Genomic DNA, 27,323 nt, shown 5'->3' with positions numbered 1-27,323 from the left:
TAAGGAAAGGCGCCCTGCCTTTACGTATTTCTTGTTTGGGGTGGGAGGGACTGCTTTAGGGCAGCCGGTTTCTTCAGGTTTCCCCTTGGTTTTGCAGTGCGGAGACCACGACGGCCCACTCCCCGTGGCTCCGCGGACCCCGCCCCTTACGTGCCCGGCCCCGCCCCTCACGCCGCCTGTGTCCGCGCCGCCGCAGTGTCTGCTGCCGCCAAGCGCGCCCGAGGCTCCTGCGCTGCCGCGCCCGGCTTCTCTCCAGCGCCCCGCGCCCTTAGCCACGTGGACCGACTCCGGCGCGCCGTCCTCACGTGGTTCCAGTGGAGTTTGCAGTCCTTCCCGCTTCTCCGTACTCGCCCCCGCCTCTGAGCTCCCTTCCCATGGCGGCCCTAGTGTTGGAAGACGGGTCGGTCCTGCGGGGCCAGCCCTTTGGGGCCGCCGTGTCGACTGCCGGGGAAGTGGGTAAGCAAGCCCGGTTAGGCTGCAGACCTTATCCCACTCTGTGATGCGCCTCTCCGCCCAACCTTCCCCGTCCGGACCCCGCCATTTTCCCGCCAGCATACCCCCTTCCCCCATTCGGTGCCCATGGGCCCCAGCGCCATAAACCCCTCGCGACCAAGGCAGCCTCCACTGGGGCGTGCTCATCGCGCGGGGAGTGTACCGAAGGGTGCCCTACCGGAGCCCAGCCCTGCTTCTTTCTTGCAGTGTTTCAAACCGGCATGGTCGGCTACCCCGAGGCCCTCACTGACCCCTCCTACAAGGCACAGATCTTAGTGCTCACCTATCCTCTGATCGGCAACTATGGCATCCCCCCAGATGAAATGGATGAGTTCGGTCTCTGCAAGGTAGCCACACCCAGTGCTTTCTCTACATTCCTTTTCAAGTCAGTAATTGTTAACTATTAGTGAAGTAGGAGACGTTGACACCCTGCTGGGCATCCTGCAGAAAACATACCCGCTGAAGTAATAAAGTCAAGGACTAAGACTACTACTAACTGTAGTTGGGTTGTTAAGTGCCTTGGGAGGCACAGAGTGTTGGAGGCCTCAGGAAAAAGCTACTGCCCTTGTTAAGGGCATCAAGGCTCCAGGCATAGCTGAAAGCATTCTGTATGTAGTGAAGGCATGGATCAAGGAAAAGTAAAAGAGGTGTAAGGGAACAGCTTTGTCCAACTTGTTAGGCATGCAGAAGTCATGAGAAAAAAGCCTGCAGATAAGTTAAATCCAGTGGGCACGGAGGGACCTGAAGCCAAAGCAGAGTCAGCTTAGTTTGGTAAAGGATCCATTGAAGGTTTTTTTTAAGCAGCAGAGTCAGATGGGAGCAGTGCTTTTTAGGACTACATAAATTAGTGGAAAGAGACTGGAAACTAGGGTCACATTACTTCTCTGTGACAGTGAATGCCAGTTTACCTACAAAACCAGTGACATTATCTTCTAGACCTACTGACATGGCCTCATCTTATTTTCTGCTTTTCAGTTGTGTTCTTACCTCTAGGTGAGAAAACTGAGTTTCTTCCTACAGTGAGGTTTCCCCTATTCCTTCACCTCTGAAATTTGGAAACTAAGTTGCCCTCTGACAGTTCAAGCATTAAAAAAACCCAACATATAGTAATTAAGGTAATAGAGGAAGTCAATCTGGTCTAGAGTAGTATCTCTCAAAATTTGTTTGGCCTCACTGCAGGTGTAAGCCTTTAATTCTTAATTTGCCTTCCCAGCCACCCTGACACTGGGGAGAGCGAGCTCTGGTTAGAGAATGTACATATTGTTCTTTCTGGAAAAGAATTTTTAGGTTCATCACAAACCTATAAATACACTGCATTCTAGTTGATAGTGAATTCTTGTGAATTTGGTTAACCTTTGTCAATCATCACCTTTGTCAACTCTAGGCACACTGACAAAATTGAGTTTATAAAACTACAAAATTGAGGCCTGATTAGTATCAGGATGGGAAAGGCCTCTTGGAGCCACTGACACATATAAATGGATTACCTGGCCAGGGAGGGTTCTGCCAAACTATCCTTCAGATCCCTGGACAGTCTCAGAATGCAGGTTCCTTAAACTCTTCATCACCCAGCTGAATGCAGTTTAAATATGCTAATCCCTCCCACATAAACTTTCTGGTTCTCTGTAGCTATTTAACGCTTATCTATTGAGTAACAAGTTTATGGTTTTTTTGTTTTGTTTTGTTTTTGGGACAAGGTCTCACTTTGTCACCCAGGCTGGAGTGCAGTGGCGTGATCATGGCTCACTGCAGCCTCTGCCGCCTGAGCTCAAGCAGTCCTCCCACCTCAAACCCCCAAGTAGCTGGGACTACAGGCACCTGCCACCATGCCTGGCTACTTTTTTTGTATTTTTTGTAGAGACCGGGTATTGTCACATTGCCCAGGCTGGTATGTTATCTTTTTTTAATTTTTTTAATTTTTATTTTGCTTTGAGATAGAGTTTCGCTCTTGTTGCCCAGGTTGGAGTGCAATGGCGCAACCTCGGCTCACTGCAACCTCCGCCTCCCGGGTTCAAGCTGTTCTCTCGCCTCAGCCTCCCGAGTAGCTGGGATTACAGGCATGGGCTACCATTCCCAGCTAATTTTGTATTTTTAGTAGAGACAGGGTTTCTCCATGTTGGTCAGGCTGGTTTTGAACTCCCGATCACAGGTGATCCGCCCACCTCGGCCTCCCAAAGTGCTGGGATTACAGGCGTGAGCCACCGCGCCTGGCCTTTTCTTTTTTAAATAATCCCAAATGAAGTTTAGGAGGCATGCTTAGTATTGTGCCCTGAACCTTTGTTTTTTATTTGGTAATGTATTTTGTACCTCCCTATCTTACTCAGTTTTTAATCACACTCTATAATTAATATTTATATGGGTGTTACCTTGTTTTCTAGCTCCCTAAGGCAGAAATAAACATCATGAAGACAGGAACCTCATCTTTTTTTGCTCATTGCTCTTTTCTCAGCATCTTTTGCAATGCCTGCACCTCAATAAATGTCTGACACCATGTGCCTCGCTCTTGAGTTCTCTGTTTCGTGACAAAGACACAAATACATATTCATCATATGACGTAAATAGCAAGAGAGGAAATAAAGTATTAAAACAGCTCTAAGATGGAGGCACAAGCTGTATTGGGTGAGTGTGAGGGGCTTCACAGAGAAGGGATTTGTGATTTCAGTTTTAGATAAAGGAAGAAAGAGGCGGGGCACGGTAGCTCATGACTTGTAATCCCAGCACTTTGGAAGGCTGAGGTGGGGGGGATCACTTGAACCCAGGAAGTTTGAGAGCAGCCTGGCAACATGGTGAGACCCTGTCACTACAAAAAATTCAAAAAATTAGCCAGGTGCGATGATCCACACCTGTGGTCCCAACTACTCAGGAGTCTGAGGTGGGAGAATCACTTGAGCCCAGGAGATTGAGGCTGCAGTGAACCGTGTATTTGCGCCACTGCACTCTGCACTCCAGCCTGGATAACAGCAAGATCCTGTCTCAGAAAAAGAAAAGAGGAATGGCTAGGTGCAATGGCTCACTCCTGTAATCCCAGCACTTTGGGAGGCTGAGGCGGGCAGATCACAAGGTCAGGAGATCTGAGACCATCCTGGCTAACATGGTGAAACCCTGTCTCTACTAAAAATACAAAAAATTAGCCAGGCGTGGTGGCAGGCGCCTGTAGCCCCAGCTACTTGGGAGGCTAAGGCAGGAGAATTGCTTGAATCCGGGAGGCAGAGGTTGCAGTGAGCTTAGTTAGATCTCACCACTGCACTGCAGCCTGGGTGATAGAGTGAGACTCCATCTCAAAAAAAAAATAATAATAAGTAAAAAGGAAAATGTCATTTTCAGTGATCATCGGGGCACCCTGGGCCTGTGGGTTGTGTTTCATATAGGAGAGAGTGTTGTTGGTAAATGAAAATATCTATGCAAAAGCACCAAAAGGTTGGTATATTGAAGGCCGTTCAATGTGGCTGAATATAGGGTCTGTGGCCACACAATCGGGAAAATGCTGCAAAGAAATAACTTGGCCTGAGGCTTCTCACAATCTCTTTCCATCTGCAGTGGTTTGAATCCTCGGGCATCCACGTAGCAGGACTGGTGGTGGGAGAGTGCTGTCCTACTCCCAGCCACTGGAGTGCCACCCGCACCCTGCATGAGTGGCTGCAGCAGCATGGCATCCCTGGCTTGCAAGGTATGGTGGCAAGCAGGGGCATATCTGGGCAGAGCACAGCATGCCTGGATGGAAAGAATCAAGGTTTCTGTAGTCTGCTGGGACCTGACTCTAAGATTGTGATAGTTGGAAGGTTTAGTTTGGAGTTGGGCTGGGGGAAAGAATTGAACTATCACTCAGAAGGAAAATTTCCAACACAGGAAGGAACTCCCACCTTCCATAATCATCAGCTCAGGGCTAATCTTATTTCATCACCACCACTGGATTATTTTGATGCAAATCTCAGACATCATATCATTTCATCTACAAATAGTTCAATATCTATGCAAAAGGAATCTTTTAAAAACATCATAATAACGTCATACACTAAAAAAATTAATAATTCCCTAATACAAGTGTCCAGGCAATATTTAAAATTTCCCCTAATTTTTTTTTTTTAACTGTTCATTCGAATCTTGCTCTAAACAGGGTTCACACATTGCATTTGGTTGATAAGTCTCTTAATCTGTGGACCTTGTAACCTATTTGAAAACGGGTCATTTTTCCTGTATCTAGTATCCCATAGTCTGCACTTAACTTGGTTACGTTCCTGTAGTGTTACTTAGCGTATTATTTTTTTCCCTTTATATTATTTTCTATAAATGGATAGATTTAGAGTTGTTCAATTCAGATGTGATATTTTTGGCAGGAATACTTCATGGTAGTATACTTCTGTCACAATGGCCCAGGATTTTGATGCCCATAGAACAGCTGTGTGTGACTAGGGCTCTGGAATGGAAGTGCTTCTGGAAGTCAAACCTCACAGATGACCGAGTTGTGGGAATGTGATCCCTAAGACTGTGCTATTTTGACAGGAGTAGACACTCGGGAGCTGACCAAGAAGTTGCGGGAACAAGGGTCTCTGCTGGGGAAGCTGGTCCAGAATGGAACAGAACCTTCATCCCTGCCATTCTTGGACCCCAATGCCCGCCCCCTGGTACCAGAGGTCTCCATTAAGGTACAGAGGTAGAGTTGGAGAGTGTTGCAAGCTCTAGCACAGTAGTTATATTCTGCCCACAACTGGGGGGTGAACACAGGAGAGAATCAAAGGAGGCTTTGAAGGTAGGAGTTGGTGCAGGCATATCTTATACCCACTGAGCACAGCTGCCAACTGTTGCCCTTTATTCCTCTATTTCTCAGACTCCACGGGTATTCAATACAGGGGGTGCCCCTCGGATCCTTGCTTTGGACTGTGGCCTCAAGTATAATCAGATCCGATGCCTCTGCCAGCGTGGGGCTGAGGTCACTGTGGTACCCTGGGACCATGCACTAGACAGCCAAGGTGAGTAGCTGGGGTCTGTTCAGGGCCTCGGACAAACAGCTTGGGTGGAAGGTCTATCCCTTGGTCCAACTGCTAAAAGTCAATATGAGTTGCAGTGAAGAAGATAGACATTGGGACTTAACACTCTCATGGGCTGGGGGGCTGCAGGTGTGTCTCCTGTAATTGAAATACTGATTTTGATGTCATCTTTTCTGCCCACTCCAGAGTATGAGGGTCTCTTCTTAAGTAATGGGCCTGGTGACCCTGCCTCCTATCCCAGTGTCGTATCCACGCTGAACCGTGTTTTATCTGAGCCTAATCCCCGACCTGTCTTTGGGATCTGCCTGGGACACCAGCTATTGGCCTTAGCCATTGGGGCCAAGACTTACAAGATGAGGTGGGACTTGTGGGGAGCCGAAGGGGCCCATACTTGTGGCATGAGGGGAGGGGTGTCTCGGGAATGAGAAGAGAGTTGGTGTTTATTCGTGTTGAAATAGGAGCGGGGAGTTGCAGGTGAGGTGGCTCCCACCTGTAATCCCAGCACTTTGGGAGGCCAAGGTGGGCGGATCACTGGAGGTCAGGAGTTCGAGACCAGCCTGGCCAACATGGTGAAACCCTGTCTCTACTAAAAATACAACAGTTGGCCAGGCATGGTGGTGTGCGCGTGTAATCCCAGCTACTCTGGAGGCTGAGGCAGGAGAATCGCTTGAACCTGGGAGGCGGAGGTTGCAGTGAGCCGAGATCGTGCCATTGCCCTCCAGCCCGGGAAACAGAGGGAGACTCTGTCTCAAAAAAAAAAAAAAAGACACAGGAGCAAGGCTACTGAGAACAGGAGATCAGTAAGAGCTGGGGTAGGGTCAGTAGTGAAGAGAGGGTGAGCAAGGCCTGTAACTCGGCATGCTTCTACCTCCAGATATGGGAACCGAGGCCATAACCAGCCCTGCTTGTTGGTGGGCTCTGGGCGCTGCTTTCTGACATCCCAGAACCATGGGTTTGCTGTGGAGACAGACTCACTGCCAGCAGACTGGGCTCCTCTCTTCACCAACGCCAATGATGGTTCCAATGAAGGCATTGTGCACAACAGCTTGCCCTTCTTCAGGTGAGCCTGGTTGACTGGGTCTGTGAAACTTTGAAGCCCTGTGGGCCTTGATAATGGAAAAGTAAAGCACGGCGGTGGACCCGAGTCCCCTGTCCCACTACCCACCTCCGAGGCTGCCAGTGTCATGCCAGGGACCATGATGGTTTTCATGATGCAATCTCTTCAATAGTGTCCAGTTTCACCCAGAGCACCAAGCTGGCCCTTCAGATATGGAACTGCTTTTCGATATCTTTCTGGAAACTGTGAAAGAGGCCACAGCTGGGAACCCTGGGGGCCAGACAGGTAAGATCCTGAGTAGAACTGGGTTGTGGACCTAAGAACAGGGTTGGCTCCAGGATGGGCATAAGGTGGACATGCCCTGGGCAACTCCTAGATGTCTAGGAGGTTAAGGGGATTGGGGATAGGTGGCAACCAACCCAAGATACTGTTTAAGCTTCTGTTGAAAGGAACTCCAGGGTCCTGGGTTCTGGTCCTCCCTCTGCTACTCCTTAGATGCGTAATTTGCTCTGGACTCTTCTGAAAGCGAGGGAGCTAATCCAGTTGACCTCTTGGGTCCAGCTCAGCTCTAACATTCTATGACCTTTGCTTCCACAGTTAGAGAGCGGCTGACTGAGCGCCTCTGTCCCCCTGGGATTCCCACTCCTGGCTCTGGACTTCCACCACCACGAAAGGTTCTGATCCTGGGCTCAGGGGGCCTCTCCATTGGCCAAGCTGGAGAATTTGACTACTCGGGCTCTCAGGTGAGGCATGTTCCTCCCCACCCTTCTGGGCGTGTGACCCTCAAGAATGGAAAGAGTCTTAAGGAGAAGGGCTGAGTTGCAGGGAGGAAATGCACCAGATTTGGGGAATGTAGAGAAAGATGTAGTAAGAAATAGAAGTCAATTATTAGGGGCCAAGAGTACAGGGAGGGAAAAAAGAGGAGAATGCTACTCTAAGGCTGTTTGCAATTTTGCTTCTTCAGCAGAGGCTGAGATGCCATTCTTGTCCTTGTAGGCTATTAAGGCCCTGAAGGAGGAAAACATCCAGACGTTGCTGATCAACCCCAATATTGCCACAGTGCAGACCTCCCAGGGGCTGGCCGACAAGGTGTATTTTCTTCCCATAACACCTCATTATGTAACCCAGGTATGACTGGGGCAAGGCTGGAATGAAAAGAGGACTGGGCAGGGGGGCCCAGTGGTCACTCTGGGTTATTAAACTTTGATAGCCTCTCTACCCCCAAGGTTCTGATGCCTGTAACTCCCCTCTCCATCCTCAGGTGATACGTAATGAACGCCCTGATGGTGTGTTACTGACTTTTGGGGGCCAGACTGCTCTGAACTGTGGTGTGGAGCTGACCAAGGCCGGGGTGCTGGCTCGGTATGGGGTCCGGGTCCTGGGCACACCAGTGGAGACCATTGAGCTGACTGAGGATCGACGGGCCTTTGCTGCCAGAATGGCAGAGATCGGAGAGCATGTGGCCCCGAGCGAGGCAGCAAATTCTCTTGAACAGGTTGGAGGGGTGTTTGGGTAAAGGAAGAATGGTGGTGTTTTCTTTGGTAATGTTATTTTTTTTTTAATTTTCTTTCCTTTTTTTTTTTTTTTTGGAGACGGAGTTTCGCTCTTGTTGCACAGGCTGGAGTACAGTGGTGCGATCTCGGCTCATCATAACCTCCACCTCCCAGATTCAAGCGACTCTCGTGCCTCAGCCTCCTGAGTAGTTGGGATTACTGGCATGCGCCACCATGCCCAGCTAATTTTGTATTTTTAGTAGAGACGGGATTTCTCCATGTTGGTCAGGCTGATCTCGAACTCCTGACCTCAGGTGATCCACCCCCCCCTCGGCCTCCCAAATTACTGGGGTTACAGGCATGAGCCACTATGCCCAGCTGTGTTATTTTCTTTATATCTTTTTTTCTGTGGGTCAGGCACACCTTGGACAGCAGGAAATAACCTGTTTCTTCATCTCTTCCACTCATTGCAGGCCCAGGCAGCCGCTGAACGGCTGGGGTACCCTGTGCTAGTGCGTGCAGCCTTTGCCCTGGGTGGCCTGGGCTCTGGCTTTGCCTCTAACAGGGAGGAGCTCTCTGCTCTTGTGGCCCCAGCTTTTGCCCATACCAGCCAAGTGCTAGTAGACAAGTCTCTGAAGGGATGGAAGGAGATTGAGTACGAGGTGGTGAGAGACGCCTATGGCAACTGTGTCACGGTGAGTGAATGGGGGAAGGGTGGGAGTCGTGTCAGGCAGGATGAGCTTTTGGAAGAGCAGAGGCCCAGGCCAAGGTCTTTGAGAGTTGTATGTCCCTCAGACCCAGGTTAGGTGCAGCCCCAGAGGTAACAGGACCCTGGGGTGCAGCCTTCTGCCTCTCCTGACTCCGCTTGGCAGTGACCTCCATGGCACCCCCCTTCACAGGTGTGTAACATGGAGAACTTGGACCCACTGGGCATCCACACTGGTGAGTCCATAGTGGTGGCCCCTAGCCAGACACTGAATGACAGGGAGTACCAGCTCCTGAGGCAGACAGCTATCAAGGTGACCCAGCACCTGGGAATTGTTGGGGAGTGCAATGTGCAGTATGCCTTGAACCCTGAGTCTGAGCAGGTAAGCTCTAGGCCCTGGAGCTGATAGTCTGGTTGTTACCCCTCCCTTCTTGCATAATTTTTGGCCCTTGAGGTTGAGGTCTTTTGGCCTTACAGTCCCTGGAGTAGAAGCTGGAATCTTCTTTACTAGGGTTGTGCCTTAGGGAGGGCCCTTTTGCTAGGCATCGCTATGGGGAGGGCTTGTTTTCTCTCCTTTCTGAGACCTCGCCTAGACGGGGGCTTCTAGGCCAGTGACTTTATTCTCCTTCTTTGCAGTATTACATCATTGAAGTGAATGCCAGGCTCTCTCGCAGCTCTGCCCTGGCCAGTAAGGCCACAGGTTATCCACTGGCTTATGTGGCAGCCAAGCTAGCATTGGGCATCCTTTTGCCTGAGCTCAGGTACGACAATGAGGGAGAAATCCCTGTGGGGAAGTGGGTCGGGGGCTGAAGAAAACATTGATGGGACAGGGAATATGAAAAGGACATTGGCCTGGATTTGTGGGAATGGAAAGAGCTATCTGGAAGCTCACCCTTTATGCTTCCTTCACTGTCCTTCTGGCATCCCACCTGCTGGACCTCAGGAACTCTGTGACAGGGGGTACAGCAGCCTTTGAACCCAGCCTGGATTATTGTGTGGTGAAGATTCCTCGATGGGACCTTAGCAAGTTCCTGCGAGTCAGCACAAAGATCGGGAGCTGCATGAAGAGCGTTGGTGAGACTCATGCCCTGGGCACCCCCATGGGGCCCCACCATGACCAAGAATCTTAAATGTCAAGAGTTCCTGGTATGGCCTTTTAGCTCCTATGGGAGCAGGTGCTTGAGACATTTCAAACTAAGATTATAGTCCTTGTCAGGAGTTGGGGAGGCATCTGGAAATCTGTGTTGGAATACAGAATCTCTGGGATAGATGCAAGCCATCAGACTATCTCATCTCATTTTTACAGTATCTCCTCCTCTGGCACTTTGTGCTTTGGTCACTAAATGACTTTTTTTTTTTTAGTATGATGTTTATATCAGAGCAGGGCATTATAAACCTTTTTGGTAACAAGGAAATTTATTAGTGAATGATGAATGGCTGTAACATTACCCAGCAGTGGCAGAGCATGTTAGAATTGAGTTAGTATGTTTCTTTGTGGTATCCCTTTAGTTGCCTAAGACCATCCTCTAACACATTTCAACCAAAACAAAAATATACATGTACCAGACACAGTGCCACCAGCCTGATGGATAAGAGCATTTCGTGGTGCTCCAGATTTCCATTTAGAGCAGTAGTGGCCTTTAAACAAGTAAGTCTAAGCTCAGATATTATTTCAGAATTTTTAGAAATTCTGCAAGACTGCCAATTTTTTCCTTCTGGGGATGAATCTCTGTTATATGAAAATTAGAATAAACATGGGAATGAAGCCATAATTGTGGCAAAAAGAAGTGGATTGAAAATAGGCCAATGAAAGATTGGTTCCTAGATGAGACATTTAATTGTTTTACATCTGTTCAAGTATTCTTGGAATGTGGTCTTCTTTGGTAATTTTTTGTAACTTTTATTATACAAGTAAGAAACATGAATCATGGAAAACGAGAAAAGATAGTTTAACCAAAGAACAATAGTCACTTGTAATCTTGCCTTACAGAGACTGATTAATTCTACCGTGTATCTGCGACTGCATAATTCGGCCGTGTATCTACAACTGCATACATTTCTAGGCATATGTGTATGCATGTATTAGGCTTCTCTTTTTTTTAACAAATCTCAAACTAAAAAGTCTTATAACCACAGTTACAAAGAAATTGAACAAAATCAGTCACACTTACTGTTAACATCGTAGTGTTTCTAAAACTTTTTTAAAGAAATGTAAATGTTAGGATTGTAAATAGAAAAATACACTTGGTAAGAAATACTTAAGCCCCTAGAGTAAATAGTCAGAGGAGATGAACAAAACTTTACAGAAGAAGAAATCAATAAGCAAAGCTAGAGAAAAGACGGTTCCTCTCATTAGTAAATAGAAATCTGGTTAAATGAGACACTGTTTATGCTCACTTCTTAGAAGGTGCTTAAACTTTGTATTATAAAGCACAGACTTCTATAAAGTTACTCGTACTTATCAAGGGCTATAAAATTTGTGTTATCTATTGCCTCTACATATTTAGAAATTTATCCTAAGGAGATTATCCAAAACAGAAAACATCATATCCAGTCCAGGCACGGTGGTTGTAATTAATCCCAGCACTTTGGAAAGCTCAGGTGGGAGGATCGCTTGAGCCCACGAGTTCAAGGTTGCAGTGAGCTGTGATTGTACCACTGCATTCCAGCCTGGGTGCCAGGGTAAGACCCTGTCTTTTTTGTTTGTTTGTTTGTTTGAGACGGATTTTCATTCTTGTTGCCCAGGCTGGAGTGCAATGGTGTGATCTCGGCTCACCACAATCTCTGCCTCCTGGGTTCAAGCGATTCTCCTGTCTCAGCCTCCCAAGTAATGGATTACAGGCATGTGCCATCACTCCTGGCTAATTTTGTATTTTAATAGAGACGGGGTTTCTCCCTGTTGGTCAGGCTGGTCTTGAACGCCCATGCTCAGGTGATCCACCCACCTTGGCCTCCCAAAGTGCTGGGGTTACAGGCGTGAGCCACTGTGCCTGGCCAAGACCCTGTCTCTTTTTTCTTTTTTTTTTTATTTTATTTTTTATTTTTTGAGGCAGAGTCTTCCTCTGTTGCCAGGCTGGAGTGCGGTGGTGCTATCTCGGCTCACTGCAACCTCTGCCTCCCAGGTTCAAGCGATTCTCCTACCTCAGCCTCCTCAGTAGCTGGGACTACAGGCACGCACAACCACGCCCAGCTATTTTTTGTATTTTTAGTAGAGACGGGGGGTTTCACCATATTGCTCAGGATGGTCTCGATCTCTTGACCTTGTGATCCGCCTGCCTCGGCCTCCCAAAGTGCTGGGATTACAGGCATGAGCCACCATGCCCGGCCGACCCTGTCTCGTTAAAAAAGAAAGAAAACATCACAGCCTAACTTATAATTATGAAAACTTTTTTAATACGGAGTTTTATTCTGTCACCCAGGGTGGAGTGCAGTGGCGTGACTGTAGCTCACTGCAGCTTGGATCTCCTAGGCTTAAGTAATCTCCCACCCCATCCTTCTGAGGAGTGAGACTACAGGTGTACACCACCACACCTTGCTAATTTTTTTTTTTTTTAATTATTTTTTGTAGAGAGGGAGGTCTCACTATGTTGTGCAGGCTGGTCTCAATCTGCCTTAGGTGATCCTTCTGCCTCAGCCTTCCAAAGTGTTGGATTACAGGTGAGAGCCACCAGGACTGCCTAATTGTAAACACTTAAAAGCGAAATGGGCTGGGCGCGGTGGCTTACACCTGTAATCCCAGCACTTTGGGAGGTTGAGGTGGGCATATCATGAGGTCAGGAGTTTGAGACCAGCCTGGCCAATATGGTGAAACCCCATCTCTAAAAAATATACAAAAATTAGCTAGGCATGGTGGCACGCACCTGTAGTCCCAGCTACTCAGGAGGCTGAGGCAGGAGAATCGCTTGACCCCAGGAAGCAGAGGTTGCAGTGAGCTGAGATCACACCACTGACTCCAGCCTGGGCAACACAGTAAGACTACGTCTCAGAAAAAAAAAAAAAAAGCTAAATGTCCTTCAGTTAGCAGTTAAATTATGGCAAATCATATAAGAATTAAGTTGGTGTTGGCTGGGCGCAGTGGCACACGCCTGTAATCCCAGCACTTTGGGAGGCCGAGGCAGGTGGATCACCTGAGGGTGGGAGTTCGAGACCAGCCTGGCCAACATGGTGAAACTCCGTCTCTACTAAAAATACAAAAATTACCCAGGCATGGTGGCAGGTGCCTGTAATCCCAGCTACTTGGGAGGTTGAGGCAGGAGAATCACTTGAATCCAGGAGGCACAGGTTACACTGAGCTGAGATCATGCCATTGCACTCCAGCCTAGGAGATTGCACTCCAGCCTGGGTGATGAGAGAAACTCCGTCTCAAAAAAGAATTAAGTTGGTGTTTATGAGGCCACGTGGCAATGTGGGAAAATGTATGATGAGGAAAAAACACAGGATGGAAATTATATGTATGCCGTGATCATATGTAAAACATACCTATGAAGGCCCGGCACGGTGGCTCACGCCTGTAACCCCAGCACTTTTTTGGGAGGCCAAGGCAGGTGGATCACAGGGTCAGAAGTTTGAGACCAGCTTGGCCAACATGGTGAAATCCCGTCTCTAATTAGCCAGACATGGTGACACGTACCTGTAATCACAGCTACTCAGGAGGCTGAGGCAGGAGAATCTCTTGAACCCAGGAAGCAGAGGTTGCAGTTAGTCGAGACCGCACCATTGCATTCCAGCCTGGACAACAAGAGTGAAAGTCCATCTAAAAAACAAAAACAAAAAAACCTATGAAGAAAAGTCCAGAAAGAGAAACTCAAATGATTGTTGTAAATGTGATTTGCTCTGCATGGATTAGTAGTAGGGATCATCTTCCTATTATCTACACTTTTTAAAAAAGTTTTAAAGAATTCCAGATGGTGTTATGATTATGTGAATAAATCAAGCCCAATAACTGGACAGCCATCAGTGGTTTGGGCCACTGTGATAAACTTCCAGTATCCAGTGTATGGGGATATATTCCAGTATCCCCATGCCCGTTTTAGGCATATTGATTCCATATTAATAAGCACAAAACCTGAGCTTATCCATGAAAATAGCAGGGAAAAGGGCTGTAAGTTAAGATTTCTTTTTTTTTGTTTGTTTTTTTGTTTTGTTTGGTTTGAGATGGAGTCTCGCTTTGTTCCCCAGGCTGGAGTGCATGGCGCGATCGCTGCTCACTGCAAGCTCCGCCTCCCGGGTTTACGCCATTTTCCTGCCTCAGCCTCTGGAGTAGCTGGGACTACAGGCGCCCGCCACCACTCCCGGCTAATTTTTTTGTATTTTTAGTAGAGACGGGGTTTCACCATGTTAGCCAGGATGGTCTCAATCTCCTGACCTCGTGATCCGCCAGCCTCAGCCTCCCAAAATGCTGGGATTACAGGCGTGAGCCACCGCGCCTGGCCATTAAGATTTCTTAATCGTGAAACACCATAAATCCCACTATCATGTGACTTGCCTTGAGAATCTCCCAGAGTCTTGACTATAAACCACAGGCATTATGGGCAGTGCCTTCCTCCCACCCCTTCCACCTCCACGCCTTCATTCCTTCCATTCTGTTCTTCCAGGTGAAGTCATGGGCATTGGGCGTTCATTTGAGGAGGCCTTCCAGAAGGCCCTGCGCATGGTGGATGAGAACTGTGTGGGCTTTGATCACACAGTGAAACCAGTCAGCGATATGGTAAGTAGCTCTCCTCCCCTGGCAACACCCCTAAAATAGACCCTGCTTCTCATTGCCCCCAGACCATGAGCTTGTTACCAGTAACACTAGCAGGAGTCATCATTGGACATTTGCTTTGTTTTCACTTTGCTGAGAATTTTGAGATGTCTCCTTAGCACGCAAGGTTGTATCACTAGACTTGTTTTTACAGATGAGGAAACTGAGACATAGGTTATAGAAATGACTCAAAGCCACATAGCCTGTGAGAGGTAGACCCAGGATTGGTATCCAGGTTTTTGCAATTACACAGCCTGTGCTCTGGTCTACAGTTTCCCCTTCCTGAGACAAGGGCAGCTACTTACGCTCAGGCTTTTAGATGGACTGGCAGTAGCTTCCGTCTGTCTACCCCCTTTCTATCAGGAGTTGGAGACTCCAACAGATAAGCGGATTTTTGTGGTGGCAGCTGCTTTGTGGGCTGGTTATTCAGTGGACCGCCTGTATGAGCTCACACGCATCGACCGCTGGTTCCTGCACCGAATGAAGCGTATCATCGCACATGCCCAGCTGCTAGAACAACACCGTGGACAGCCTTTGCCCCCAGACCTGCTGCAACAGGCCAAGTGTCTTGGCTTCTCAGACAAACAGATTGCCCTTGCAGTTCTGAGGTCAGAGGTGGCAATAAGAGCTTCCGGCTGAGAAATGTGGGGCAGAACCTTTGTATCAGTGAGGGACCCTCGGGAGGGAGGAAGGAGAGTGTGGGAGAGCTTTAGAGGCTTCTGACCTTGGTTCCAAGGATATTTCCTCTCATCCGTGCCCTGGGGTCTCAACGCTCTATCAGTCTGTACCCTACTCTCTGGGCCTGTGTTTTAGACCCTTTTTCTATTTTAGCACAGAGCTGGCTGTTCGCAAGCTGCGTCAGGAACTGGGGATCTGTCCAGCAGTGAAACAGATTGACACAGTTGCAGCTGAGTGGCCAGCCCAGACAAATTACCTATACCTAACGTATTGGGGCACCACCCATGACCTCACCTTTCGAACACCTCATGTCCTAGTCCTTGGCTCTGGCGTCTACCGTATTGGCTCCAGCGTTGAATTTGATTGGTGTGCTGTAGGCTGCATCCAGCAGCTCCGAAAGGTCAGAGGGTTCATTTTCATTCCAGTTTCCTTGCTATTCTGTTCATCGCTAGCAATTGCTTGGCACTAATCCTGGCATTTCCTATTAATCGCCATCCCTTACTTTGGTCATAGAGGTTTGGGGTGGGGGTCCTTTTAGGCCATCTCTCATGCCCCACACGGTACATGAATCTCTTCCCCAACACTTTGTACCTCCTTCCCTCCCAAGGCAGGGGTCCTGTACAGCTCTTTGAGAGGAAGCTGTGCGGGCACTCTCTGAAGTAGGGGCTTTGGCTTAGTTTCTCCATGATTTTCCTCCCACCTGACTGCTAAATACCCTTCCCCTCCCTCTTGCAGATGGGATATAAGACCATCATGGTGAACCATAACCCAGAGACAGTCAGCACCGACTATGACATGTGTGATCGACTCTACTTTGATGAGATCTCTTTTGAGGTGAGGGAGATGGGGGCTTCCTGGTAGCTTGGGTGGCCAGGGTCGAGTGGAACAGCTGGCTGACCTAAGATTCTTTGAAACTTGGTGGGGGCTGAGGGAAGCAGTGAGCAGGAAGGCTCAGATTCCTGCCCTCTTTTGCTGCCACCACCTCTTTCTCCCCCTGCACTGTAGGTGGTGATGGACATCTATGAGCTCGAGAACCCTGAAGGTGTGATCCTATCCATGGGTGGACAGCTGCCCAACAACATGGCCATGGCGTTGCATCGGCAGCAGTGCCGGGTGCTGGGCACCTCCCCTGAAGCCATTGACTCGGCTGAGAACCGTTTCAAGTTTTCCCGGCTCCTTGACACCATTGGTATCAGCCAGCCTCAGTGGAGGGAGCTCAGTGATCTCGAGGTGGGCTGGGACCTGGTGGGATACCCGGAGGCTGGATGATGCTTGGGGGTGAGTGTGAACAACTCAGCTAAGCTCCCTGCCTCCTGTAGTCTGCTCGCCAATTCTGCCAGACCGTGGGGTACCCATGTGTGGTGCGCCCCTCCTATGTGCTGAGCGGTGCTGCTATGAATGTGGCCTACACGGATGGAGACCTGGAGCGCTTCCTGAGCAGCGCAGCAGCCGTCTCCAAAGAGCATCCCGTGGTCATCTCCAAGTTCATCCAGGAGGCTAAGGTGGGAGGCTGCAGACAGTGAAGTCTCTGAGGGCATGCTGCCAACCCTGGAGGAGACTTCCTTCTCTGGTCCAGCAGAATCATAAGCACCAGGGCTGGGAACAGTGGGCTATGTGGGGCTCGTTAAAGGAAGAGACAATCCTAGAGTAAGTGAGAGAAGACAGTGGCCCTACGTCGCACTGTCTGTGTCCCCCCGCTAGGAGATTGACGTGGATGCCGTGGCCTCTGATGGTGTGGTGGCAGCCATCGCCATCTCTGAGCATGTGGAGAATGCAGGTGTGCATTCAGGTGATGCGACGCTGGTGACCCCCCCACAAGATATCACTGCCAAAACCCTGGAGCGGATCAAAGCCATTGTGCATGCTGTGGGCCAGGAGCTACAGGTCACAGGACCCTTCAATCTGCAGCTCATTGCCAAGGTAATAAGGCTAAAGGAAAGAACTAGGGCCACAGCTCCTGCATGTTCTGTGCTGGCCACAGTGCCATGAAGCCCTGCACTGTCTCCTGCCTTCATCCAAGTAAGCAGGGAAGCTGGAGGGAAAGGGCTGTAGCTAGAGCTCATGGTGTTGGGGCTTATGACAATCAGTCACCGTGAACCCTGCTCAGTCTGATCCCCCAGAGACTGAGGACTGAGAGGAAGAGTCTAGGCCTATAGATAGCGTGAGCAAGGCCAACCTGCAGAAGGCCTGACCAGTCTTCTCTGCCCCAGGATGACCAGCTGAAAGTTATTGAATGCAACGTACGTGTCTCTCGCTCCTTCCCCTTCGTTTCCAAGACACTGGGTGTGGACCTAGTAGCCTTGGCCACGCGGGTCATCATGGGGGAAGAAGTGGAACCTGTGGGGCTAATGACTGGTTCTGGAGTCGTGGGAGTAAAGGTAAGGAATATCGAAACCCTTGGGGTTAGCAGAAAAATAGGAGAGAGTTCACTCACCACACAGTGTTGTCAGTCAGCATGTAAACCAGGCACTGACTGCAAGGCATTGCCCGATCATGGGGGTAATGAGGTGGTCATTGTCCCTTAAGAGCTTACTTTATGGTAATGGGAGGGAAGAGAAGTTGGATCCCCAAAAAAGCTTAGGTATAGAACAGTCTGTGATAAAACTACATATTCGACCTGTAAACAGAGTGCTGCAGGCGTTCAAGAGACAAGAGGTGCTGCTTCCAAAAGGGGTGATCTGGGAAGGCTTGAGCGAAGGGGTGCTATTTGAATTGAGTTTTGAAGGATGGTTAAGGTTTTTTATTTGCAAAGCTTGTAAAGTTTTTTATTTGCAAGGGCACACCCTAAGCAGAAGCTGAGGGACGACCCCAAGTACGTTTGGAAAGCAGTAGGGCACACAGAGAGGGCAGGCTGACCCTGCCATTCAGATGGGATCAAGAACAGGGGACTGTGTCCGTCTCTGCTAGTGAGGGAGGAGGTCCCCTCACACCTTGGCCCTCTCTCTTCCCTCCTGCTCTTTTAGGTGCCTCAGTTCTCGTTCTCCCGCTTGGCGGGTGCTGACGTGGTGTTGGGTGTGGAAATGACCAGTACTGGGGAGGTGGCCGGCTTTGGGGAGAGCCGCTGTGAGGCATACCTCAAGGCCATGCTGAGCACTGGCTTTAAGATCCCCAAGAAGAATATCCTGCTGACCATTGGCAGCTATAAGGTACCAGAATCCAGGAGGGCTTCCTGAGGGCCGTGGCTCCCTGGGCCAGGGCTGACCTTGACATGGAAGACAGGAAGAAAACAATTTCATCCTTCTGTTTGGTTTCAGAACAAAAGTGAGCTGCTCCCAACTGTGCGGCTACTGGAGAGCCTGGGCTACAGCCTCTATGCCAGTCTTGGCACAGCTGACTTCTACACTGAGCATGGCGTCAAGGTGCAGGAACTCTAGCAAGCTACCCCACTGCTGCCCTTCCCCAAGGGGGTGAAAATACTGCACCAAAGAATTATCTGGGCTGGGCACAGTGGCATATGCCTGTAGTCCCAGATACTCAGGAGGCTAAGGCAGGAGAATCTCTTGAGCCCAGGAGGTAGAGGCTGCGTGAGCTGCAAGTGTGCAGTGAGTGCATCATTGCACTCCAGCTTGGGAAACAGTGAGATACTGTCTCAAAAAAAAAAAAAGAAAGAATTATCTCCTATTCCCGTGCTTTTATTATTACCGTTATACTAATAAACTATATTCCATGTAGAAAGCAGAATACACAGGAAGCAAAAAGTCTCTTGAAATCTCTCTACTACTCTTCTGATATTTTTCCTTCCAGAATTTTCTCTGTGTACATGTGTGTGAGCTCATACTGCACCTAGTCCTTGATAACCCATCTTACTTAGTGTAGATATCTTTCCTGCCAAGAAATATACTTTGCCAGTATCAAATAGAGGCAGCCCTCGGTGCCCACCCTATGGGTCCTCAGTCTCCTCCTGGGCCAGCTCCTCTCCCTTAAGGCCAGCCTTTCTGAGCGCTGCCAGACTCAGCTTGGCCCTGACCTCGACTCCGGGTTGGCAGGTAACAGCTGTGGACTGGCACTTTGAGGAGGCTGTGGATGGTGAGTGCCCACCACAGCGGAGCATCCTGGAGCAGCTAGCTGAGAAAAACTTTGAGCTGGTGATTAACCTGTCCATGCGTGGAGCTGGGGGCCGGCGTCTCTCTTCCTTTGTCACCAAGGGCTACCGCACCCGACGCTTGGCCGCTGACTTCTCCGTGCCCCTTATCATCGATATCAAGTGCACCAAACTCTTTGTGGAGGTAACTGAGACCCGTATGCCTGGAGGGAGACTGCCAGTGTTGATGGGGAGAAGAAAGAGGGAGGAGTGAGTATGGAACAGCCATGCTAGTAATAAAGCTTTGTGGCTACAGAGGGAGAGACAGTGGGTATAGAGTGTGCAGAGCCTGGTTTATGGGAAAACCACATCTCTCCCTACAACTCCCAGGATCACCCTTCCCTTAAATCAAAGCTGACTGCTTTCCACTTGCAGGCCCTAGGCCAGATTGGGCCAGCCCCTCCTTTGAAGGTGCATGTTGACTGTATGACCTCCCAAAAGCTTGTGCGACTGCCGGGTAAGTCTTTGGGGAGAACTTGGCTTCTGGACACTGGCAGCCGCTGGCATAGAGACCCACAGTGTGGTGAAGGATGGCTGGGGGGCCCACTCTCTGTCCTGGACTGCACAGACTGTGAAGACCCCAGACTCTTTCTCACTCTTTCATTCCTTGATCCACAGTGTCCACAGTGGCCTTGTCTGAGATTTTTTTTTTTTGAGATGGAGTCTTGCTCCATCGCCCAGGTTGGAGTGCAGTGGTGTGATATCGGCTCACTGCAGCCTCCGCCTCCCAGGTTCAAGCAATTTGCCTGAGCCTCCCAAGTAGCTGGGATTACAGGCGTGTGCTACCACACCAGGCTAATTTTTGTGTTTTTAGTAGAGACGGGGTTTCACCATGTTGGTCAGGTTGGTCTTGAACTCCTGATCTCAGGTGATCCGCCCGCCTCGGCCTCCCAAAGTGCTAGGATTACAGGCATGAGCCACCATGTCCAGCTCACCCTTCCTATTTCTGAATCTTCCTGTAATCTTGCTGCTTCCATTTTCTCCCAGGATTGATTGATGTCCATGTGCACCTGCGGGAACCAGGTGGGACACATAAGGAGGACTTTGCCTCAGGCACAGCCGCTGCCCTGGCTGGGGGTATCACCATGGTGTGTGCCATGCCTAATACCCGGCCCCCCATCATTGACGCCCCTGCTCTGGCCCTGGCCCAGAAGGTGAGCCACTGCACTCCTCTTCCTGGTATTGGAGACCCATATGCCCCCACCAGCCACCCTTGCTTCCCTGAGCCGTTTTCCTTCTGCCTCGCCCCATGGGCCCAGGCCACTGGTGCCAGGCTAGCCTGTGTGGGCATGGGTGCCAGCGAGCCTTACCTCTGTGTATCCTCTCCAGCTGGCAGAGGCTGGCGCCCGCTGCGACTTTGCCCTATTCCTTGGGGCCTCGTCTGAAAATGCAGGAACCTTGGGCACCGTGGCCGGGTCTGCAGCCGGGCTGAAGCTTTACCTCAATGAGACCTTCTCTGAGCTGCAGCTGGACAGCGTGGTCCAGTGGATGGAGGTAGGGAGTGTGCATGTGGCAGGAGGCCACCACCCAGTGTCTCCTGGCTTGTGGGCCCCTGCCTAAGTGGGCCGGTAGCAGTGAGGATTCAGGGGAGCTCCTGGGGACTCTGGGCTCTGATGAGCACAGTCAGAGATTGTGCACACTCCTTCATCAGTTCTTTCTGCTCCCAGCATTTCGAGACATGGCCCTCCCACCTCCCCATTGTGGCTCACGCGGAGCAGCAAACCTTGGCTGCTGTCCTCATGGTGGCTCAGCTCGCTCAGCGCTCAGTGCACATATGTCACGTGGCACGGAAGGAGGAGGTAAGCGCACACCTGAGATCCTGCTGTCCCTGTTGCTTTCCCAGTAACACCAAAGGTCAGGGTAGTCCTTAGGGGCAGGAGACAGCAGGAGGAGAGTCTGGAGACAGCGGGAGGAGGGTCTCGAGCCAGCACCCTTGCAGGTCTACATCATCATTTTTTGAGCAGGGATGTTGGCCAGTGGGACTTTGTGTAGGGCAAGGCATATGGGTGGTGCCTCTTCTGGATCTTCCCATCGTTCCTCAGATCCTGCTAATTAAAGCTGCAAAGGCACGGGGCTTGCCAGTGACCTGCGAGGTGGCTCCCCACCACCTGTTCCTAAGCCATGATGACCTGGAGCGCCTGGGGCCTGGGAAGGGGGAGGTCCGGCCTGAGCTTGGCTCCCGCCAGGATGTGGAAGCCCTGTGGGAGAACATGGCTGTCATCGACTGCTTTGCCTCAGACCATGGTGAGAGAATCCAGCATGTACCTCCTCTGCCCAGTGGGGCTTGTGGGACAGCCCTAGCAAGAAAATGGGAAGCAGGCCAGGCCTCAGGACTCTACTAGGACAGGGTCTTGATCTGTATGGGACCCTAGCCTCTAGGGGGCCTGGTCTGTGATAGGTGCCTGGTAAATACTTGTTGAAAGAATGAATGAGCCAGTGAGTAAAACTGCAAATGAAAGAATACATGGGTAAAAATGTGGGCTCCAGAAGATGGCAGCAGTCCTGTCGCCCTTGTTTCTAGTTCCCAGAAAAAATGAGCATCAGGAGTGGTAGTGAGCATAAGGAGGTTGTTGGAAGTGCAGTCCTGGGGTGTGGGTGACTTCCTAGACGTGGAGGTGATTGGTCCTGAGGGTAATGGCTTTCTTTCTCCCAGCTCCCCATACCTTGGAGGAGAAGTGTGGGTCCAGACCCCTACCTGGGTTCCCAGGGTTAGAGACCATGCTGCCACTACTGCTGACGGCTGTAAGCGAGGGCCGGCTCAGCCTGGACGACCTGCTGCAGCGATTGCACCACAATCCTCGGCGCATCTTTCACCTGCCCCCGCAGGAGGACACCTATGTGGAGGTGTGGGGATGAGGCCCAGAGCAGGATGGGGGGCTCTCCAGCCCTAGGATCTGTTCTCCGGGGAGCCTTTCCCTAGCATAACCCATGTCCTCTGGGCAGGTGGATCTGGAGCATGAGTGGACAATCCCCAGCCACATGCCCTTCTCCAAGGCCCACTGGACACCTTTTGAAGGGCAGAAGGTGAAGGGCACCGTCCGCCGTGTGGTCCTGCGAGGGGAAGTTGCCTATATTGATGGGCAGGTACGCAGGTAGCCCCTGCCTGATCTCAGTAGTGCCCTCGTACACACCACGTTCATTTCTTCCCTACCCAGCACATCTACACTGTCCCACTATGTGCAGCACTGCCCTGGACCACAGGTTGGGGACACAGCTCCCCAAGGTGCTTTTTGTCCTTGCTGACATCTACCCCTTTAGGACCTGAGTTCTCTCTGCTCCCTCCTGAGTGCCCTGCCTTCTGCCTGCAGGTTCTGGTACCCCCGGGCTATGGACAGGATATACGGAAGTGGCCACAGGGGGTTGTTCCTCAGCTCCCACCCTCAGCCCCTGCCACCAGTGAGATGACCACGGTATCCACACTACTGGGCAAGGGGGCTGGGAGGTGTTAGTCTCAGGGCAGGTTGAACAGCTTGAACATTTTCATTGGTGGTTCAGGAACAGTTGGGGTTTTCTTGAGGGACTGAATTTGAAGTGGGGTTGGGTCAATTATTTTTTTTAAATGCTGGGCCAGGCCAGGTGGGGTGGCTCACGCTTGTAATCCCAGCACTTTGGGAGGCCAAGGCAGGCAGATCACCTGAGGTCAGGAGTTTAAGACCAGCCTAGCCAACATGGTGAAACCCCATCTCTACTAAAAATAAAAAAATTAGCCAGGCGTGGTGGTGCACGTCTGTAATCCCAGCTACTTGGGAGGCTGAGGCAGGAGAATTGCTTGAACCCAGAAGGTCACGCCACTGCACTCCAGCCTGAGCGACAGAGCAAGACTCCATCTCAAAAGAAAAAAAAAAAAAAACAAAAAACTCTGGGCCAATGTTATCCCTCCAGACACCTGAAAGACCCCGCCGTGGCATCCCAGGGCTTCCTGATGGCCGCTTCCATCTGCCGCCCCGAATCCATCGAGCCTCCGACCCAGGTTTGCCAGGTAAGAGTGGGGTTCCTGTGACTCAGAGACTGTGTAGGGACAGGATCCACTTCTTCCCAGTGCCTCGCCTTTCTCTACTTACATGTCCTCCTCTCCATCCCTTTATCCTCGTCTGATCTGCTGTGCCATCCTTTGCCTAAACAAGTCTCCCCAGTGTGAGTAGACATCTCACAGCTTCTCATATGCCCTTTTTTGTTGTGGGCAGCTGTGTTCCTCCGCCCAGGAGCTGGGATCCCACGGGGCAGCAGAGCGTGGGGTAAATCCAGGTTGTTGGTTGGTGTGAGTCTGGCCGTTCCTGTTGCCTAGGATGCCTTTGCCAACTGGGAGAGCCCCGGGAGGGCACCACTGCTCCCATACAGCACAGCCCCATGGGAAGCCACCTGTCTGTCCCCAGAGCTGCTGCAGTCCCCTGCCCTCCCCTAACCTGCTATATTACTGTGTTGTGAATTGGTTTAACACATACACTGTGATTCAGAGTTCCTGGGAATATGGGGTTTCTTTCTAAACCTCAGCCATAAATGTATATCTGTCCTCTTGTCCTGTTTGCAGCTGAGGAGCCAAAGGAGAAGTCCTCTCGGAAGGTAGCCGAGCCAGGTGAGACTCCACCCTGACACACACTCACCTCGGGGACCTCTGATCTGGCCTTGGTAGGAGGAACCCTCTGACCAGCCTTTTCTGCCCCATCCCTCACTGCAGAGCTAATGGGAACCCCTGATGGCACCTGCTACCCTCCACCACCAGTACCTAGACAGGCATCTCCCCAGAACCTGGGGACCCCTGGCTTGCTGCACCCCCAGACCTCACCCCTGCTGCACTCATTAGTGGGCCAACATATCCTGTCCGTCCAGCAGTTCACCAAGGATCAGGTGCCTGTGGCAGGGAGGATGGGACCACCCAGAGCTTTGAGGATTTGGAAGGCTGGGGCTAGGACTTTTCTAGCTAACTTGGGCTCTTTCTTAGATGTCTCACCTGTTCAATGTGGCACACACACTGCGTATGATGGTGCAGAAGGAGCGGAGCCTTGACATCCTGAAGGTCAGGATCAGGGCCGGGGGTAGGGTCCAGGCCATCGCCTGCCCTTGGGCCGCATCAGGGCAGGGCCGCGCAGTGGTCAGAGTGGGTCTTCCTCCCCCTGCCATCCCGTCCCCTTATGTTAGTCCATCCCTCTGCTGCTGTAGATCTTCCCCCACGTTTTCCCTCCCCAAAGCAGGATTTAGCTGGCTTGGGAGGCCCTGAGCATGAGACCCCACTAGTGGGGTCTTCTGGTCTGGGCTGCTGCAATCATGGGAGAGAGCTAGGGTGTGTCCTCCTTTCCCAGCTCATTCAGGCACTTGATGGGTGGTTTTCTGGAGGCAGAGCCTTTAGCTCAGAGTGACACCAGTGGTGGAAACGTCAAGGCTCTGACAGGTCACAGGGGAGGTTTGGGTGCAGAAGGGTCCTCACAGCACCCCTCAAGTGTCAGTTGGGGTAGTGGTGCCTACCTGGGGTTTCCCCAGGGTGGACACGCATATGTACACCTTCCACCTTGCTCTTTCCCCAGGGGAAGGTCATGGCCTCTATGTTCTATGAAGTGAGCACACGGACCAGCAGCTCCTTTGCAGCAGCCATGGCCCGGCTAGGAGGTGCTGTGCTCAGCTTCTCAGAAGCCACATCGTCCGTCCAGAAGGGCGAATCCCTGGCTGACTCCGTGCAGACCATGAGCTGCTATGCCGATGTCGTCGTGCTCCGGCACCCCCAGCCTGGAGCAGTGGAGGTGAGGCCAGCATGGGTACTGAGATGGGGTTAAGAAGGCTGGACCCAGGGACATGAGAACCCTTCTGCCCACGTTTTCTTTGTTTTGGGCCAGATCAGTGAGGGGACCCCAGAAGAGGGGGACTGGCAGTTGGGGGGCCTCTGAGCTGCAAAAGACAGGATTTTCCCCTTTTTTCCAGCTGGCCGCCAAGCACTGCCGGAGGCCAGTGATCAATGCTGGGGATGGGGTCGGAGAGCACCCCACCCAGGCCCTGCTGGACATCTTCACCATCCGTGAGGAGCTGGGAACTGTCAATGGCATGACGGTGAGGGTGGTGGCAGGGGTTGGATCCCTGCCAGGGGACAATCTAGAGAGGGAAGCAGGAAGTGGTTACCCCGGTCCAGGACAGCTGCATCAAGGAGGCCCTCATTCTGCTCCAGAGGCTTTTAAAAGCTTGGAAATGATGTCGGGGGGCACTCAGTCTGGGATCCCTGTGGTGACTGGGTTCCTCCCCTAGATCACAATGGTGGGTGACCTGAAGCACGGACGCACAGTACATTCCTTGGCCTGCCTGCTTACCCAGTATCGTGTCAGCCTGCGCTACGTGGCACCTCCCAGCCTGTGCATGCCACCCACTGTGCGGGCCTTTGTGGCCTCCCGCGGCACCAAGCAGGTGAGACCCTCACAGCCCAGCCTGGAGGCCATAGAGACGTGGGTTGGGCAGTCAGAGCCCAGTACTGCATCCACCATGGCACTCCTCACCCTCCAGGAGGAATTCGAGAGCATTGAGGAGGCGCTGCCTGACACCGATGTGCTCTACATGACTCGAATCCAGAAGGAACGATTTGGCTCTACCCAGGAGTACGAAGCTGTGAGTGCTGTCCTTGAGGAAGAAGCCAGTGCTGCTGCCGTAGGGCATCAGATATGAGGACAGAAAGGCTGGGCTGAGGGCTGGGTCAGAGCTATTAAACCTCACATCTGTCAATTGCCATAGCTGCATGTGGGTGTGGAGGGGACCCCAGTGGAGCCCAGACTTGTGTCCTCTGTAGCCACTCCTACCCCAAGGGACTAATGGGGACCCCATCTGCCTTGCAGTGCTTTGGTCAGTTCATCCTCACTCCCCACATCATGACCCGGGCCAAGAAGAAGATGGTGGTGATGCACCCGATGCCCCGTGTCAACGAGATAAGGTGGTGCAGCATCAGAGTCAGAGACTGGCTCGGGGCTGGTGGAGGGGAGGAGACTTAGTCCTGGACAAGCCATCCACGGGCTGCATGATAACACTTCCTTTTTTTTTTTTTTTTTTTTTGCAGCGTGGAAGTGGACTCGGATCCCCGCGCAGCCTACTTCCGCCAGGCTGAGAATGGCATGTACATCCGCATGGCTCTGTTAGCCACTGTGCTGGGCCGTTTTTAGGGCCTGGCTTCCTCAGCCTCTTCTCTTTAGGCCCAGCTGCTGGGCAAGGAATTCCAGTGCCCCCTACGGGGGCAGCACACTTAGATATTCCTGGACATCCAGATAGCTCACATGTGCTGACCACCCTTCAGGCTCTGGACTGGAGCTCTCTGGCATGGGGGTGGGGCCTCAGATGCTGGGGCCCAGTCTGCCCCATCTTCATTCCTGCACCTTAAACCTGTACAGTCATTTTCTACTGACTTAATAAACAGCCGAGCTGCCCCTTGATGCTGAATGTAGTAGAACGGAGCTTTCTTTTAGAAAATTGAGCAGATTCCCAAATTATAAGAGCAGCCTCACCATGCAGGGCTGTGGCTAGGGCTGTGCGCCCACACTTAGCATTTTCACACTCGTGGCTCTTTGGGACTCGGCAGGAGCGTGTTAACTCTGCTCTCTGAGTCCTGTGTCGTGCTGATGCTAGCGCTTACCTGGGGGCTCTGGCTGGTGTCCAGCCCTCCCTCCTCAATTCAGTTGACTCAAAGACCTGACAGAGAGTTCTGCCCTCTTCCTGACACTGGGAGAACACTCATCAGGGTGAAAGGAAGGCTGAGCACTGCGGCCTGTCTGAGGCCAGGCCTTGACTCTTCCCCACTCTTTCTGGTTAGTCCTCCTCCAGTGGCTAAGGCTGCCATTGCATTCTCAAAACCACCCTGGAGTTCTTCAGCCACTGTCACTATTAGGAGCCCCTCCTATTTCCCATCCCTGGGAGCCTCTACCTGACATTGGACAGAGGGGCAGATGCCATGGAGGGCTGAGGAGCATTTTGGCTTGGAGACCCCAGGGCAGGAGCCTAAGGGGAGTAGCTTATGTGTCTGTGGGTGAGGGCTTCTGAGGAGCGGCTGTGCCCTCCAGTGAACTTGAGTAGCATTGGAGAAATCTCGTTTCTTGTTCCAACAAAACTTAGCACTCTGTGGGTACAAAG

The 27,323-nt window shown here is 51.3% G+C and overlaps 1 protein-coding gene across 3 annotated transcripts; it reads left to right on the top strand.

The window, feature by feature from the left end:
* The first annotated feature begins 102 nt into the window (after window positions 1-102).
* On the top strand, window positions 103-26,636 carry CAD (carbamoyl-phosphate synthetase 2, aspartate transcarbamylase, and dihydroorotase). 3 transcript variants are annotated; one of them, XM_054476092.2, is made up of 45 exons: window positions 103-456; window positions 700-839; window positions 4,030-4,159; window positions 4,993-5,135; window positions 5,318-5,459; window positions 5,664-5,835; window positions 6,352-6,537; window positions 6,707-6,819; window positions 7,132-7,277; window positions 7,531-7,662; window positions 7,796-8,029; window positions 8,501-8,722; window positions 8,927-9,115; window positions 9,370-9,494; window positions 9,677-9,807; window positions 14,328-14,440; window positions 14,840-15,084; window positions 15,308-15,554; window positions 15,890-15,988; window positions 16,160-16,384; window positions 16,474-16,656; window positions 16,856-17,074; window positions 17,365-17,532; window positions 18,118-18,300; window positions 18,409-18,513; window positions 19,141-19,380; window positions 19,611-19,692; window positions 20,223-20,389; window positions 20,565-20,729; window positions 20,903-21,034; window positions 21,278-21,479; window positions 21,889-22,079; window positions 22,179-22,319; window positions 22,544-22,645; window positions 23,118-23,214; window positions 23,420-23,470; window positions 23,764-23,808; window positions 23,911-24,080; window positions 24,175-24,249; window positions 24,755-24,967; window positions 25,146-25,271; window positions 25,464-25,619; window positions 25,716-25,817; window positions 26,042-26,136; window positions 26,260-26,636. In XM_054476092.2, exons 1-45 carry the CDS (start codon window positions 375-377, stop codon window positions 26,360-26,362), a joined length of 6,729 nt encoding a protein of 2,242 aa, XP_054332067.1. In that variant the 5' UTR covers window positions 103-374; the 3' UTR covers window positions 26,363-26,636. The 3 variants fall into 3 exon arrangements, with proteins under 3 accessions (XP_054332067.1, XP_054332068.1, XP_054332070.1); XM_054476093.2 differs by lacking the exon at window positions 23,420-23,470; XM_054476095.2 differs by lacking the exons at window positions 25,716-25,817; window positions 26,042-26,136; window positions 26,260-26,636 and having other exon boundaries at window positions 25,146-25,239; window positions 25,464-25,613.
* Window positions 26,637-27,323: the final 687 nt, after the last annotated feature.

The sequence above is a fragment of the Pongo pygmaeus genome, chromosome 12 (assembly GCF_028885625.2).
Source record: "Pongo pygmaeus isolate AG05252 chromosome 12, NHGRI_mPonPyg2-v2.0_pri, whole genome shotgun sequence".
Classification (NCBI taxonomy): domain Eukaryota; kingdom Metazoa; phylum Chordata; class Mammalia; order Primates; family Hominidae; genus Pongo; species Pongo pygmaeus.
The sequence above is the reverse complement of the archived record's forward strand: the minus strand, read 5'-3'. Positions and strand labels throughout refer to the sequence as shown.